This window comes from Podospora pseudocomata, chromosome 6 (genome assembly GCF_035222375.1).
Source record: "Podospora pseudocomata strain CBS 415.72m chromosome 6, whole genome shotgun sequence".
Taxonomy (NCBI): Eukaryota; Fungi; Ascomycota; class Sordariomycetes; order Sordariales; family Podosporaceae; genus Podospora; species Podospora pseudocomata.
The window spans coordinates 1,296,217-1,312,946 of NC_085890.1; the positions used below are offsets into that span (position 1 = coordinate 1,296,217).

The 16,730-nt window shown below is 50.6% G+C and overlaps 6 protein-coding genes across 6 annotated transcripts; 1 reads left to right on the forward strand and 5 right to left on the reverse strand.

The window, feature by feature from the left end:
• The first annotated feature begins 22 nt into the window (after positions 1 to 22).
• On the forward strand, positions 23 to 1,868 carry CDC73 (accessory factor associated with RNA polymerase II). The gene is made up of 2 exons (XM_062892028.1): positions 23 to 874; positions 936 to 1,868. The coding sequence occupies exons 1-2, from the start codon at positions 296 to 298 to the stop codon at positions 1,602 to 1,604; spliced, it is 1,248 nt and encodes a 415-aa protein (XP_062740448.1). The 5' UTR covers positions 23 to 295; the 3' UTR covers positions 1,605 to 1,868.
• Positions 1,869 to 3,839: 1,971 nt separating this feature from the next.
• QC762_603368 (uncharacterized protein) lies at positions 3,840 to 4,401 on the reverse strand (the record flags this gene model as incomplete). Its single annotated transcript, XM_062892027.1, has 2 exons — positions 3,840 to 4,304; positions 4,354 to 4,401. 2 exons carry the CDS (start codon positions 4,399 to 4,401, stop codon positions 3,840 to 3,842), a joined length of 513 nt encoding a protein of 170 aa, XP_062740449.1.
• A 699-nt stretch (positions 4,402 to 5,100) lies between these two features.
• On the reverse strand, positions 5,101 to 5,627 carry QC762_603365 (uncharacterized protein; the record flags this gene model as incomplete). The annotated part of the gene is made up of 2 exons (XM_062892026.1): positions 5,101 to 5,286; positions 5,370 to 5,627. The coding sequence occupies 2 exons, from the start codon at positions 5,625 to 5,627 to the stop codon at positions 5,101 to 5,103; spliced, it is 444 nt and encodes a 147-aa protein (XP_062740450.1).
• A 1,121-nt stretch (positions 5,628 to 6,748) lies between these two features.
• QC762_0093120 (uncharacterized protein) lies at positions 6,749 to 7,230 on the reverse strand (the record flags this gene model as incomplete). Its single annotated transcript, XM_062884081.1, has 3 exons — positions 6,749 to 6,763; positions 6,832 to 6,910; positions 6,965 to 7,230. 3 exons carry the CDS (start codon positions 7,228 to 7,230, stop codon positions 6,749 to 6,751), a joined length of 360 nt encoding a protein of 119 aa, XP_062740451.1.
• A 1,088-nt stretch (positions 7,231 to 8,318) lies between these two features.
• QC762_603360 (uncharacterized protein) lies at positions 8,319 to 9,226 on the reverse strand. Its single transcript, XM_062892025.1, has 2 exons — positions 8,872 to 9,226; positions 8,319 to 8,808 (listed from the first exon to the last, which is right to left on the reverse strand). Exons 1-2 carry the CDS (start codon positions 8,933 to 8,935, stop codon positions 8,567 to 8,569), a joined length of 306 nt encoding a protein of 101 aa, XP_062740452.1. The 5' UTR covers positions 8,936 to 9,226; the 3' UTR covers positions 8,319 to 8,566.
• Positions 9,227 to 10,545: 1,319 nt separating this feature from the next.
• Positions 10,546 to 11,133, reverse strand: QC762_603350 (uncharacterized protein; the record flags this gene model as incomplete). Its single annotated transcript, XM_062892024.1, has 1 exon — positions 10,546 to 11,133. The coding sequence occupies one exon, from the start codon at positions 11,131 to 11,133 to the stop codon at positions 10,546 to 10,548; it is 588 nt and encodes a 195-aa protein (XP_062740453.1).
• Between the last annotated feature and the right edge of the window lie 5,597 nt (positions 11,134 to 16,730).

Genomic DNA, 16,730 nt, shown 5'->3' on the forward strand with positions numbered 1-16,730 from the left:
CAAAGTTTCCAGCTTTTCGATGGCTAAAAGTGGGACGGAATCTGTCGCGCGGCACGCATCTCTGACCTCTGTCGCGCATCTTAAACTTCAGCCTTGTCGCCAAACTTACCTACCACCGTGGAGCTCTCTCTTCCTCCCATCTCGATAATTCTTTTTCCGACGTCGCGCGACACATTTGATCTGAGGAGGATTTTTTTTATCGATTTTATTCTCGCCGCCGAACCCACGTCGTATCAATTGACTGCTCGATAAATCTTGGAAACAAACGAAGGTCGACCAACCACGATTCGCGAAAATGGCCTCCCCGACGACCGATCCCCTTTTGCTGTTTCGGCAATCCATCCGGACGTCGTCGCGGATTGTTCCTGTCGCCTCGGCCGAGTCGAACGACGAGGTTGCGCTGTCGCAGGCGACAAATCTGGTGTTTAGTGATGAGGGGAAGAGGGTGGTGTTGCCGGTGGATGTGCAGAGCAGGTTCATGAGCTCGGAGGGGAACTTGATTGACCTGCGGTCGATTTATTTTGCGTGGGTGAATAGGGATATCACGATTCCGGAGTATAATGCTGCGGCGGAGAAGCTGAATGAGGAGTTGGCTGGGGGGAAGGGGGTGCACAAGTTTCCGTTTGTTGAGAGGTTGAATCTGATTGCTTGGTTGGAGGGGGCGGGGGAGGATACGGAGTATATCAAGCCGCTTGTTGGGGGGGATGCGGGGAAGGGGGAGGAGGGGGGAAAGGTGGAGAAGGTTGGGGATGATGGGGGGGTGAAGAAGGAGAGGAGGGGCAAGGGGACGTTGGATCCGAGACTGGCGCAGATTTATGAGGGTGAGAGGAGGATGGGGGATCGGAACAGTGTGTTGAGGGGGATAAAGCCTACGGTGGGTGGTTCTAAGGATGGTGCTTTTTGGGAGCGGAATGCTAATATTTTCTGGGGGGTAGGACTTTTCGCATATTCGCAAGCTGGCTGCGCAGTTCATGACTAGGAAGCCGACTGGTGGGAGTGGTGATATTCGGTCTAGCACCAACATCAGCAATAACCCTTCGCTTGCGCTCAATCAGAAACCGGCTAGGCGCCCGGATCCGATTATCCTCTTGTCTCCGTCGGCTTCTTCGTTGCTCAGGATGTCGAACGCGAAGGCTTTCCTCGAGGGAGGGAGGTATACGCCTCCTGACCATAGCACACCCCCAACGATGCTTGCTGTGTCACGTATCATCAAGGACATGGACCCCAACCGACCAATTAGGTTCATTCTTGTGGAGGGTCCGGAGAACTTCAAGCCGGAGTACTGGAACCGAGTGGTGGCTGTTTTTACCACGGGCCAGACCTGGCAGTTCAAGAGTTACAAGTGGACGAACCCCGTGGAGCTGTTCAAGCATGTACAGGGTGTGTATCTGGGGTGGAGAGGGGAGCAGCCTCCTGAGAGCGTGAGGGCGTTTGGGCATAAGGTGCTCGCGTGTTCGGTTGAAAAGTGGAGGGATCCGGGTCAGCCGGGGGCGGAGCAGAGCCGGTGGAGGGATCGGGAGGTGGTGGAGAGTATTTGGAAGGCGATTGAGACGAATATGAGGGCTAAGGGATGGAGGAAGGATGCGGCGCCTACTAGCATTTAGGGATGCTGAGGCCAGTGGTACTGTTTTGGGTGGAGGGTACAGAGCGAGCAAGTTTGGTGGTGGGTCAAGGGAAAATGGACGAGAGAAAAACGGAAGTAGATTGTAATTGCGTATATGTACAGATATCGCTTGCTCAAGACATAGTATGGCGTTCAGGAAGGGCATTCGGTTATCTTCTTTTTGTTGGGGGGAGTTTTATAGGACTGAAATGGGATGTTCTTCTAAGGGCTCATGAAAATGTGTAGCTATAGAGACAAGGGCCATGATAATTTTTGAGGAGTGGGATTGCATCTGATGCTTCTGTATTTAGGAGACATCAGACATCGGTTCGCAAGCCTGGTGTTTGATCAATCCCATACCAGAGTATTTGTCTTGCAACAGCGGACGCCGCGGCAATAGTACAACGTACGATTGTCTAACCTTTACGCCGTTATTCCAGGTCGAAAGTTCTTCGAGGAGAGGGATGCCGTGAGAAGCTCGTGGCCGTGTACAGGGCGGTTTAATAACTTGGGCAAACTCGGAAAAAAGGAGCGGGTGTGACGTTGGACGAGGCCAATATCGCAGTTCGGGGTATCATGTTGCAGAGTTCAGAGCCGCATTACGCGTGGCCTGATGTGATTTGCATGCTCCGGAAATGGGACGAAGGAGAAGATGGAGTGGAACGATAAAGTTAGTTCGATAGAAGTTCAGGACATATTGGAGTTTCTCTGTGTTTGGCACGAGTAAGTTGTTGTTACTTGATTGTTTTACCTTTATGAGAGAGGAAAGGAAAAGAAAATTGACAGAGGTGTGTGGTGTGCAGACATGCCGACTGTCAGGGGCAAGCATACCACAACCAAGAGGACGCTAAGCTGCAGGATGGGAATGGGTTTTTCAATGATAGGATTACCTCTTGGTCTTGTGAATATGCTCAGGAGGCAGGAGCGTAGAAATAGGATGTTCTCTTTGGTGGGTGATAGAGTTTGATAGCTTTGCTAAGGTATTGTTTTTTTGTGTAAAAAAAAAAAAGGGAATAAAAAAGAAACCAGTGAAACCGTGATAAATTCTAGCACAGGTACCTACCTGGAAACAAGAAACCAAAAGTGGTGATATAGTAACTGAGTCAAGAAGGATGTCCCAGAATAAATTGCTCTTGGGGATATCATGTCCAGTTTTGTGGCTGACATTCAACGGGTACACCCGCCAGGTGGGTGGTGTAATGGTCAGAGGCGTTTGCCTCAAAACCATGCTCAGAGAAACTACCAATTGCACCAAACGGTTCGGTTGGGTCAGGATCGATGGCACCTGCACCGGGAAATTACGCTCCACTGGGTAGGACTCACGGGTTTGACTCCAGCAGCAGCAGAACTTAGTCTTTTAACATTTTTTTCTAAGCTAGGTAGGCAGGTTTCTTGCACCAATTGCCTGCTTTTACAAATTGTTTGGCCTACCTACTACGTCCTATTCACTCGCTTCAAGTCCCTTGGTATGCTTGCTACGTACTTACATACCTATCTGTCGACTTTTTGAGAATCTACAGCTGGAATGAGAGTGGGCCAGACTTCAGTTTCGCAAAAATCAACTTATCGCAGCAAACGCTGAGAACAACGACTCCCTTCCGACACATCCAGTTTGGAGTATCATATAAAACTTTTCAGGAGGCTTGTCTGACAGTTGAGAGGTGTGTTTTCTTACCACAACGTACCACTATCGACCTCATGCAACAGCTCGACTGGACCACTTTCAAGAACAACGTTGCTGTCAACGCAAATAGCAGTCACCACGAAAGCTCCAAAGAGGATGTTATGTGGTAGCAAGTCTCCAAGAAAAAGGAGCCATCAATTAGTGTGGATGACTATCTAGGTAGGTAGGTGAGGCACCTTAGTAGGGAGCAAAGCCCCATTAAGCTGAGGCATATGATAACCAAGCCCAGCCCAGCCATCCCTCGTGGCACCAGCGCTTCAGCAACCACCGACATCCACGGCGATATGCCACTTCTCATCAGTACGCTCTATCTGTCCCACAACCACGTCGTCGTTTGGGTCGTCGATACCCCTGTCTACATCGAAGTTGCTAGCACAAATAGTTCTTACTCCCTTTTACATGAGTAATGCCAGCCTGGAAAACATCAGAGTCGTCAAAAAACTTCCTAGGTAACTTAACTTTGTTGCACTGATTCACGATATAACTTGCGCCGGAGGCGATTTCCAGCCAGGAAACCTCTTTCTCGAACTTGTTCCGTAGGTTGCCTTAGGATCAGTAACAGCACACAGCATAAGACCAGAGGGATGATACATACGTTATTGCACAGTAGATGGCAGAATAGTATGAGCAGCTAACACGGCCACAGTTTCCGGGTCCTGGGCCATTCTTCGCTGTGCCACTAACCCCCAAAAGGTACCGGATCCCTTCACGGATGCGAGCGGTATCGGCGGGGAAAGGGGGGAAGTTGGGATTTGTGCAGTTGGCCGGGTCGAAGTTGATGCGCAAGGGCTTGGAATCAGCCTTTACGCCGAAGGGGGCAGAGTGGGCGGCATGATGGGCGGCAGATTGGGCCAGGAGGGTGGCGTTCCAGCCGGAGTAATCGTTCTCCATCTTGGCGACGGCCTGCTCGATGGTGCCGGTGAAGCTGACGGTAGCGCTGCTCTTATTAGCAGGGTTGATGGGGAGATTCCAGGTAACATCGGGAATGTTGTCCGGGAGAGTATAACCCTGGGCAATCTGTCTCGCATGTTAATAATGCTTCAAAGAAAGAGCTGAAATGTCATACCCCGAAGAAAGCCAGGGCGCTGGCCACGAGAGTGATGATGGAAGTCATCTTGTGAAAGTATGTTGATTGCCTCTGGGCTTGGTGAAGAGAGGGGAAGACTGGGATTCTGGTAGAGATGAGTTGAATAGAAGAAGAAAAAGGAGAACTCAGCGAGGGAGAAGGCGAGATATATATACTACTTACTGTAGCTCACAGGGTAAATATTGGAGCACATGAGCTGTTTGTATTCACTTGTTGGCAAACCGAAGAGGGTTGCTCTCAAATGGTAGGCAATGGCTCCCTGCTCCTGCTCACCTATAAGGGTCCGTTGATTATCGGACGATGCGGTAAGAGCAGCAACACAGATGTGTTTGTTGAGCTCGGTATAGATGGGATGGTACCCAGGTAGGAGCATAAGGTCTGCCAAGAGTTAATCCGGATCGGGTGAGTTCGGTATAGGTGAGTTGGTATCCAAGTAGGAGCAGAGCTCTAAGAAAAGCCGGTGAATCTGGAGCAGTAAGATACCGCCCCTCTGTTCGACAACGGAATCATCTGCTACGGGAGTAGGGACAGAGAGCGACCACCTCTCAAGCATGTGACAAAAGTTGAGATAAAATCGGGGACATGACAAAGTTTTAGCACCTTTGATAATATCTTTCTCGAGAAAAGGCATCAATTTGTGTTAATCTCTATCTAATGTGGAAGCACCCAGAGATCCCAGAATCACAGACGAGCTCAGCCAAAGCCATGCCTCATTGTGCCAAGCCCTTAGCACCAATCCCCGCGAACGACGACATACCAGCCGTCGTCAAAATCAGCATGTCCCTTGACGGTCATATCTCCCTCTACAAAGGTTTTGTCAGCACAGATACGCCCACTATCCTTAAGAGGAGTGAAAGACTTGCGCTTGCTGCATTGGTCAACAATATATTGTGCGGCACTAGCGATCTGAGTCTACTGGAGCTCCATGTAGAAATTGTTCTGCAGAGTCCCTGAGGTTAGGCAACCGAAAAGCACACACGGACGAGGAAACATACGTTATTACACCAAATGGTGGCAGAGTTCCACGAGCAGCTAACGCGGCCGCAGTTCTCAGGCCCTGGACCATTGACGGCCGTGCCAGAAAGACGGGACAGATACATGACACCGATCCCAATCTGGGTCCTCTTAGCATCGCCATCCCCGGGGACGTTACAGTCATGTTTGATGGGAATGCCGGCCTTGTCACCGGCCGGACTGGAGATGGGGTCCTGGGCCATGAAGGTCTCGTTCCAGCCCGGATAGTCGTTTTCCATCTTGGCAACAGCTTGCTCGATAGTGCCGGTAATGGTTACGGTAGCGCTGTTATCGTCGGCGGGATTGATGGGCAGGTTCCAGGTAACATTGTGGACATCTTCAGCGACGGAGACGTGGACAAGCTGTCTTTCGGTTAGTAATGTCTTAATAAATGGCTAAAGAAATGAAAAGGTATTACTCTGAAGAGAACCAGAGTGCTGGTAGCGAAGGTGATGAGGGAAATCTTCTTGTGAACCGTGAGGTGTCAGGTTGTTTGTGAAACTTGTATTGTTTTTGGTGAAAATGGGAATCTCAGTCCAGAACGTCGAAGATGTATACTGCTACCTGAAGCCCACCAAGGATCTGGCTGGAGCACCCGATGATGGCCTCTGCCCACTGCCAACTTTCTGGTAGGTATAGCATCCATTATCTGCCAGCTCTCGTAGAAAGTCTCCACCTAAGGCCTAGGGCTCGTGATCCCTTCTGTTCAGATGATGACGTGCAACTTGCTCGTTGAGGCTGATATCTTGTTGAATCAAGAAGCAGGAGCATGCTGAGTGGCGGAAACCCGTTTTTTGTTCTTAATAAGCAAACTCCACGGTATACAGGTAAGAGGTTGCGCGTAGCTCCTCTTCGTCGGTGTGCCTCCTGCGGACTTTGACCAACATCTCAAAACACTAACCTCATTCCCAAACCAAGGCTATCAAACTCTCGTCTGTGAGCTGTGTATCTTAGATACCTTGGTCATGATCTGCGGGAGGACATGGGTTGCCCCAAGGGCTCGTGTCGCAATATTCTGACTTATGGCGCTGAGTAGTGTCTAATCGGGTCGTACTTGCCTTACCGGCAGTAACTTTGGGTGCTTCCACCTTCTTCCCAAGCGCCTTCCTTCCCGCCTTAGGTCTTGATAACAACTGTGAATTCACAAGGAAGGTACGAGACGGTTCTGGACCTTCCTTCGCTTTTGGTTTCAATACAACATGGTTATCGCGAAGCAAAGTCAGAGAAACGCAGTCCCATGAAAAACAATTTATTAGCTCTCCCCCAATATCTAGATGCTCTTCACAATACCTTAACACTCAGCAATGCTCTTTGCGGACGATGACTCCCCACTTATCATCGTAATCGACATGCCGTCTGATCACGTTGACACTGAGTAAAACCCACGTTAGTCGAATCTGCTTCTTACCCCAGCCAAAGTCGGTAACAACACAGAGAACTTACCGTCAAACCAGGATTTATAGGTGATATCACGGGCAGCATCGGCAATGTCATTCCACTCAAGCTCCTTCTCAACGTCATCCTACACCTCACATGTCAGAAACCAGCCAAACAAAACCCTTCCATAGGAACCCACCTTGTTGCACCATATAATGGTGGAATTCCACGAGCAGCTAACACGGCCGCAGTTGTCGGGCCCAGCTCCGTCTTCGCCGTGCCAGGAACTTTACGGGGGTATTGAATCCCGTCCCTGATGGCGCCTCTGTTAGCCCAGCCTTCATGGTCAGGACGGCAGTTGAAGGTGCCATTATGAAGAGGCTCCTCATCATCTCTATCGCCATCAGAGGGGTGAGGGTCCCTCGCCATGAAGGTAGCGTTCCACCCGGGATAGTCGGTATCCATCTTGGCAACGGCATTTTCGATGGTGCCGGTAATGGTTACGGTGGCGCTGTTCGGGTCGTTAAGGTTACTGGGGAGGTGGAGGCGTGGGCGAGCTGACTGCCATGCTAGCATGGTTTTTGATATAATGAAGGGTACATACTCCAAGGAGCGCCAGGGCGCTGGCGGCAAGGGTGTTGAAGGAGAGCATCTCGTGATATACAGGTTGCTGCTGAGGATCACGAGAGAGGGCTTGAGACATCACACGCCCGGATTATATATCTATGGATGGAGCCCACCATGGTTTTCGCCGTGATACTTGCCGCTTGCTCCTGATTGTCGGGGAATTTGAGGCTCTATACTGCTCTCAAGCGAAGATGGAACTTTACTCACGGCCGCCAGCCAAGGCTTCATCCAAATTGAAAGTCCAGAGACCAGGAGCACATTGGAAACCAGCTCCAGAGCGGCGGAAACCTCCTTCTTTGTTTTTGATAGAGTAACTTGTGTCTTGATCAGTATGTCTGTGGGGGTTGAGCTCCCTTATTCACCGTGCTCTTTCTGGCACAATCACTTCTTAACAATCCCATCCCTAACATTCTACATTTTGTGGATCACCATTCCCGTCTCTCCAGCCGACGCATCATCAGCCACCCCCTTCAACGACCTTTTCTCACTCCTCTCCCATTCCATCATCCTTATATAAATCCCCTTTTTTTCCTTTACTGTCACATACGACCATATCCAGCTGAGAACTCGGGATCCCGTCCGCTCTCCCCTAGATAAGCAGCTGAGAGCCGAACTAGTACTCAGGTGGGTGACCACTGGGGAATCCTCGGTGTTGTATGTTTTGTCCTATTTTTTTTGGACCCCACTTGACTCCATCACTGAGTCGTGGCATACACCCCCAAGCCTCAGCCAATCCAGCTTAGAAGGGAGATAGTGGATGGTTTGGGCCACTGCCATGGTGACTGCTACGTTTGGTTGGTGGTCAGAGAGTTATGTTTTGCCTGAAAGTTGGTCTAGGAAGGTGATTTAGCTGTGCTGGATGTAGGAGAGACCGAGACTTGATCCGAAAGGAATGTGCATCAGGAGGCTCGTAGATGTCAAGGCTATGTTACTTTAACATATTGAGCTTGTATCTGCTGGTTGATTGCATTTGTAGATCTGCTTAGAGCACATCACAGCTGGGAACAAATCCTTCCAGTTTCTCAGCTCTCACAGAGAGCTAAAGCAAACGTACGTCAGCCATCAACATCCACTCACATCCTGATTTGACAACACTCCCAGCACCTCATGCCATATCAACATCAAACCAAAAAGCATTATTCATGACATTATTCTTCGATAAATGACACCTCTCCTAGTGAGAAGGCAGGTTCCTACCGCCGTGCGGCGCGCTATGATGAGGCTCCCGATCCTTCCCACCACTCCGGCTGTACTTCTGTCCAATATCCTCTGGCAGCTGACCGCCACCAGCACTGGTAACCTCCCCAAGATATGTGCTACCCAGAGCGTTATCCGAGATCCCCGAACCAAGACTGTCAGGCTTGTTCTCTCCAGCGTTGGATGGGACAACGTTGGGCTTTGCGGCGTCCTTTGGGACTGGAGAGTTTCCATGTTAGTAGTCATTGGTTTGAAACACGAAAGAGAGGGTGGTTAACAAACCCTTTGTCCCGGTGGCGGCCATATCGGAGAGGTTACCTCCCTGGGGATGAGGGTCAGATGGCATGATGGGTTTGTTTGCTTAAGGTAGGTATCTGGTTGACGGTGATGTGGGCTTGGGAATGGGTTGTTGTTTGGTAGCAGAGCTGTTCGAATGCGTGGTGGTCAAATGGTGAAGTAGATGTTCGGTCATTGTTTATATGTGTGGCAGTTGATGATGTCACGCATGACCTGCCGAGAGGTGCCCCTTTACTCAGTGACATCACGATTGTCAAAGCCGTGCACTACCCAGTCATGAGAGTCGGTGATCAGCTCCCAAGTGATTCAATTGGCTCTTCTGTGTTGGCCATATTTGAAAAGAAAAGGAAACTCATTGCATCACTTCGTGGCATCATGTCGTGAAGAATAGGGGTTAGGGGTCAGCTAGAACTCAGGGGGAATGCAAGGGTTAGGGTGGACACATCTCTCTTTGCCTGACAACCAATGAATACCAGGTATGGCTCCTGTTCCCTCATGTATGTTGTGTGAGAGCAAATTATGAATATTTGCCATTCTGACATGTGGTTTGAAGAGCCAATGACTTCGAATTGAGGCATCTATAGTCGCTGATCAGGAATCTGGATGCATGAACCCCCTGAAGCAGCTATCCCAACGCCAAAACGGCCAAATGGGAAGATATTCGAAGGTCTAGATCTTGATTTATACATCAGTAAATCATCTGCACGCTCGTTCCTTGTAGCTGCTGACATGGTATGTGGTGTAGTGGTATTGAAATCTTCTCAGCATCGACCTGAGGAATAATGTTAGCACGCCGCTGGCCTACATCAGCGCACCTGGCCATGCCGTATGCTTCATAGAATGTGCGTACTGAAGAAAAGTAATAAGTTCAAATGTGTGAAAGTATCTTAGAAGATATTGGCCACTGGTGACTCATGCCCCTCCGTTGTTCTGCTCATCAATCTTGCTGGAAGGCTGTCACATGTCTGAAGAAGCTTGCCTTACGCCCCTTCTTCCAAAGGAGAAATAACACAGCACCTTCCTTGACTGTTCAAGAAAGAGTGAATGAACCGTACCAAGATTGCTCTTTCCTATGTAACTGTCAGCGAATGAATAAGGTGCGCTGGGGCCACCTTCCGTCCTACTGGCGTGAAGCAAGATGAGGACGGGACAATAGCTATTTCCTTCCCAGCTGAAAATCCGTATGATTTGGAGATGTACATTGCCCTGGTAGATGCCTGTCAGAAATTGCTAGCTGTGTAGTGGTGACTCCTGTCGGGGTTGAACAGCACTTATCGACACCTACGAGCTTGAGCGTGCTCTAGGTCTTGGAATGACGACTTATTGTCGCTTGGCTTGACAGAGGCTTTGGACCAGGGCACAACCTCGTCCAAAATAAACACCGAAGGGGCACAGAATTAAGATGTTCAAGTTGGAGAACACTTGAAGTCACGTTTGCTTTGAATGGACTGTTATCGATCAAGAAAAAAGTACCGGTCAATACACCCAAACCATTTCCTATCCAACTCCATGCCTGATAATCCGCACATTAAAGCAAGTAGGTACTGTTACATCCTTGGAGTCCCATGAAATCATCTCATCCGTCACTTGGGCTTATCCAACCAAGCACCCAACTGGGCAGATGACTCTCCCTTCAAACCCCCCTTACTCCATCAACCTCTAATTAGAGCACAGAACCACCGCCGCCACCAAGGCACCCAGCGCCAAAAACACATTCTGATGCTTCTCCTTCTTCTTCCGCCTCCTCCTCTCCTCCTCCTCCCGTTCCTCTTCCCACCTCCTCCTAGCTTCATACTCTGACCTTCCCCCATAGGCCCCCCTGGGATAAGACTTTTCATGAGGATGATGAACTGTGTACTCCTCTACACTCTCCAAATCACCGTCATCATCATAGTAATTCCGCGCCCTTGTAACCGTGGTGTGTTGATGGTGGCGGGGGTGATGATCAGATGGTAATGGCCTCCGGAGGACAACAGCCTGGCTCTCATCGTAGGTGGGAGGAGGGGTGGCATCCGAACAGCAGCAGGTGGAAGGGCAGGTGGAGCATGATGATACAGAAGGGGAGGGTGAGCGCCGGCGAGGGCGGTCACGGCGTCTGTGTGATGATCGCCGGGGATGATGGTCGCGATAATCGCGATCATAATCGCGAGCATAATCGCGAGCATAATCCCGCTCCCGCTCCCGCTCGCGGTCATATCGCCGCCGTGGTCGGGAGGAGGAAGAGTCTGAGTAGGTTGATTCAGGCATCCTTCTGGTCGGTTTGTGTTGTAAAGTAATGACGGTCTCACAAGAAGAACTGATTCTGGGTAAATGTTGGATGGTTTTAGGAGACGAGATGTATTTTTGGAGTTGTGAAAAAGGAAGGATCACAAGTTTTGGAAACGCGAAAGGATTCGCAACTGACAAATGTATATGGCAATGCCAACCGTTGACTGTGACTGGTTGGCTGGTTGGTTGGTAAATCCGAAGATCGCCACTCAAACTCACCGAGGTTGAGTGATTGAGCACCAAGTTCAAATAGGTGGTATTCAAGCAGGCAGATGAGAGAGCCTTAGAGCCTCAATTCTGCAATTGATAAAGTGCACAACTGCGCAAGCCCACCCTTTTCTCATTTACCGTGTTAGTCACCTTCGACTTTCCTGGCTGACTGGCTTGTCTGTCACAGCCAAGAAGGTGAAACCAACACTTTGCGATGAGCGGGAGGCCCAGAGCCTCGCCGCGCAATCAATGGCTGCATGCCGCCCTCTTTCCTCGGGCGATGCGGCTCAGTTCAAGCAGCCATTCACCATATGTCTCAACATACTTAGCAGAAGACAAGGCAGGCAGCCACCGTCTCTTTCACCGCCCACCACCTCAGACGAGAATGACACTTTGTTGCCTGACTGCCTCGCGAGGCCGCCATGCGAACAACCCTCACCTCCTCCAGTTCAAAAGTCGGAGAGCCATCGCTAAGGAAAAGACAACACCCCGGATAACAACAACGGGAATGCGGGCGGGGGGGTGCGTACGCCTGTACGTTGAAAAAAGAATGAAGACGTATCTGAACCCCTGCTGGGTTGGGGGTCGTCAACGTCCTCCGGCAGTTGAGACGATCACCGTTAGGGAAATCACCACCGGTCTTCCAGGGGTGGTGGGAGGCCAAGCGGCTCACATGGATCATCAACACCACCACCACCACCACCACAATGTTGGCCAAACCCTGGCTATCTCAGCGGGTAACGGGCCTCAATCTGAACAAAAGAAGCGGGGCAGATGGTATCACAAGAACAAGGTCCCGGTTTTCGGGCCCTCACCGCATCTCTCAATGCTGCTGCTGTCCGCCCGCCCCGCCCGACCGCCATGCTGCCCTCCGGAGTGGGTTTGCGTTGCTGTGTGTACAATCGCCCAAACCGCCCAAAAATCAACCCAATTCTCTCTACTTTCTCACCAAAACCAATGAAAAAAAATGAAAAAAAGAGGCGGTGTCAAAGCGGAGCATTAGGTTCATCTTTCATTTTTATTTTACCTCGCTTTGTATCGGGCATTTTTGGACTTTGGCATCGTCGTGTCTTGGCTCCAGACCATTAACTATCTAGTACCTAAGGTGTGCCTACCCCTCCATTCCCATCCCAACTCCGTCCCTCCCGCCCCCCCCCCCGAATGGTACATGCCATGTGGTGGATTGGTGATGATGTGTGTGGTGAACAATACTGGTGGAGTATCACAACAGGTCGATATTATCATGTCATCCAACATGATCGCGACCTGACTTTTCCCCCGCCCCGCCCCCCCCCCCCACCCTCTCTCTCGCCGTGGGGTTGGTTGGGTTCAGGTAACCCCACCATCTGCGCGATCGCAAGACGAAAAATATCGCGATGAGACAGAGACATTGCCAGGTGCCTAGGGTGACATTTTTTGTGTGAGCTCTCACGGCATGAGCTTCTGAGTTGAGTTTTGTCTTCCGAGCCAGTGAGATCATATCTATCCCTCATGCGGTGGGATATGTCTCGCACAGATATGCCCACGATATCCAGGAGGGAAGACATGTAGATAACCGAACCTACCTAACCTGTCCGGTCAAACTCACACCGACAGGGCACGTGGTAGATCTCGAGACAACAACTGCATACAAGACATATCCCCAAATGCTGTAGTAAGGAGATCCAGTTGAATCCGGTCACACCAAAAAAAAAATAAAAAAATAAAAAAAACCACCGCCTTCTGGCATCCGCAACGGCGCGTATCGGCTACCTGCTGCATCAAACACAACCGGCGGGGGAGGCACGCACTCATGAGCCATAACTCTGCATGTCCTTTTTTTGAGCCTTTGGGGACCCTTGCCCTACCCGGTGAAGGGGGGAGCCCGGCAGTTACAAGACCACGTTGCTATTTGTTGAAGACTGCGCCGCGAGGTCTGGCCATCTTTGTCGACCCCGGCCTTGTTGTGCCTCACTCGAGATGTCGTGGGACAAAAGGCTTACACCGTATCTGTCCGTGGGGGAAATGATGTAGACCTGCTGCATCTTCGTCCGAGAGATCAAAGACAACACAGAGGTGGTAATACTATCACACCCTAGATTGTGTACGTTGTGTGTGTGTGTGTGTGTGTGTGCTGGCGTGCCACTACACCAGATCTGGCTGTTGTGAAGTCTGGCCAGACCTTTTGTTCAACTTCAGACTCAGAAGGGGGCTTCCTGTTGAGGTATAACCCATGATCCCATCCACCACTCGAACCATCTCTCTCGGTGCGGATTCCTGTCATGCTTTCTTTTTCCCTCGCCTACCCAACCATGACCGGTATATCCGGCCGAGGAACCGCCCCCCCTTACCTCACTGTCGGGACAACATCTCGGGACTCCCCTAGCCCCTCACAAGCTTGCAAGCTCGTCATTTTTTTTTTCAGCCTCAAATTTGCCTCCCTTGTGGAGTACGTACGGCGCAAAGCTCGGTTGTGAAAGGAGTTAAGCCAGCATCAATGCGTGTGCGGCTGACCAGGAGAAGTTTTCCAGAAAAGTCTGGGTCCTTGGTCGTTGAGAATGGAGTTCGGTTAGAGTTGTCAAAGTCAGCTCGTCCCATAACACTTTCCGGGTGAATTGGCCGAGATGGTGGGGTACGGAGGTTCCGGTCCTTTTGTTCTTTTCTTTTTCAGCCTTGGGGAGACGAAACTCATGATCTGATCTGGGGTCATCCATCTAGTAGGAAAAGAAAAACACAACGTGTGTGATTCGCTTGGCGGGGATAGACTGGTTACGCTGATTGGTGGATGGAGTTTGTTGGTCAGTATGGTCTGATGAGGGATAGAGACGGATTCTGACTGTCTCGGTTGTTCTGGACTCTTTGAACCTTGTTGTCTACGAGCTATATTCGTGAACGGGTTGTACGCAGTATGTAGGTCTGATGCAGGTCTTCTCAAAACAGCGAAGCCCGCATAATCGGACGAGGCGGCTGGGTATAATGGAACGGACCAATTGTTTGCGCATATGCTGTGTGTCCTCTCTTCATGTTTATATTGAACGATATGTCAATGCCGATGGTTCCACCAGCCTGGAACAGATTTTGTCGCCGCCCGCGAGTGTGATGTTGTTACCAACAAGACAGACACAGGAGAATGCTGTATCTTGACTGGTCGGTTGGGCGATCAGGCTATGCGATTGGAACCTCATGGCTGGCCACGCGCCACTTGGCAGGGGATCTTCCCGGCTGTCTGCCATGTGGTTAATGAGGGGGGGCCGGCCAGAAAGGAAAAGGGCTGGGAAAGGGGCACAGTTGCGATGCCGCTTTACCCCTGCTTTTGCTGGAGGACGATGGGAGGAGAATGAGAAGAGTTCCTGATGTGAGCAGATGCTGTGTGCTTCTCGATTTGTCAACAACGTGAAGTTGGGCGGGAGTCTCCCAAGCCATGTTACCGCAAGGTCAATGTTGATGGCAGTGTAGCCTCGTCGTTGTCAATTGTTGCGGACCCCCCCTGGCCTGCACGTGGCATCCAGGTGCGGCTGCGGGGGGTAGTCGCGCGTGAAAGTTATCTGTTTTCTGCTGCCGTCGTCTCTTCCTCCTCTCCTCAGGCTGGTTGAGTGGCTCCACTCAGACGGCCAAGCTTGGAGGGTGAGCACAAAAACCACGTGGCGTGGTCCCGCACAAAGTACCGGTACATTGCACCGCTGTGCCCGCTGTTCTCGTCCAAGATTACAGGGAGCGAACGCCTTCTAAAGAAAAAAAAAAAACCCCTCTTCGTGCGTGTGAAGACAACCCCGTCTCCCCGGCCTTCCAGGTTGTGTTTCCACCGGGCATGGGGGAGCATTTCTCGCCGTCATCGACACCTAGGCCCAAAATGGTGTAATTCAAAAGCAAAGAGATCGCTTGTTGCATCGCATCATTTCGATTTCGAGAAGAAAAGGCTTCTTTTCCCATGGGGGTGACGATCTGCCAAGTGGTGCTGTTGCCGCCAGTAGATTAATTGTCTAGATGAATGCGGTGTTGGTGCTCACCTTCACTACGGTAGAGTCGCATCACTGCTATTGCCGTTGAAAGTCCGTAGCCGCTCCAATTGAAGACGCGACAGCGGTAAAGTGGTCGGGAACCGCATCCCGGAATGGGGACGGTGAGGGAAGCATGAACCTGCAGCATCAGCCCGGAGCTGGTTGATGAATCATGAAGCTGTGCATCAGTCCCTGAAGAGAGGGTTTTTTTTATTTTTCTTGCGAGCTCCTGCTGGCTTGGGTAAAGATCGTCAGTTGCCTAGCGGCTTCGCACGCTGGACGCAATGGCTGCATCGCAAGCTTCGAAATCGGAGTCTTGAAAATGGCGGTATGAACTGTGAGAGCAAGGGTATCATGACCATTCAAAAGGCAGTCGTTTTCGCAGTCACACCGATTCTGCAGTTTTTTACTGTGAATTCTCAGATTCTGTCAGTTTTTTCTCGTCGACCTTTTCGTTGGAATTTGACGACTGTCCAGATACGATCAGCAGGATGCCGTGACCCCTGGCCGATATTCCCCGCACAATCTGACGTACATACAACATGGCAACCTGCAAGGAGCTCCGAGGAGGGCAAAAAAAAAACGTGGAATTTTTCTCGTTTCTATTTAGAAAACGGAGATCCGATGGCTGGGTGCACAATGTGATTGTGCCAGCAGCGAACGCCACCGTCTATCGACAACCCAACAACTTGTACCGAGATGATGGACCATGGAGCGATGGGGCCAACAAGACACCCCACGGAGTTGCTGATAACATTTCCCCTCACGTGGTGGTTCGGAGTGGAGGTTGAGCAACCGATCAACCGAGAGCCTCCACTGAGGGCTGTATCAGATCATGAGCGATTGCAGCGATGGCCCTGCCGTTGAAGCTCCCCTCTCCCCTTCACTATCTCGGAGCGTCCGAAATTTCCTCTTTTGCCAGTTATTCCACTCTCTCAAATTCGAAACTGACTATTACGTCACCTCAACTGCTTATCGCTGTTGACAGGTCGAGGTTCGGAGAGTTTGACAGCGGGGACCTAAATTGAGGCTGCGAAACAGTCGTTCGGCTTGGCTGTTGTATCTGTGAACAAAGAAACAGAAAGCTTCACCATTAACCCTAGACTTCTTCTCTCACACGAAATGTCATAATTATGCGGCTTATTGCGTCGGCATTCTCTCATCGTCCTGGATAGATATATATATACCTTAAGGTACCGTCTTAGCGAGGATAACCCCAGAGTGGGTCGCAAGAGTTGGACATGCGAAACACAGTCGCCGTTCACTTTTCCATTGTCCACTAAGGACCTAAAGGAATAAGCCCTACCAGCGAGCCTGGCCATTTCTCTCGCAAGTTATGCCAGAAAAGACGAGGTAATCGCCGAAACTACACGGAGCCCACGTGCGCTG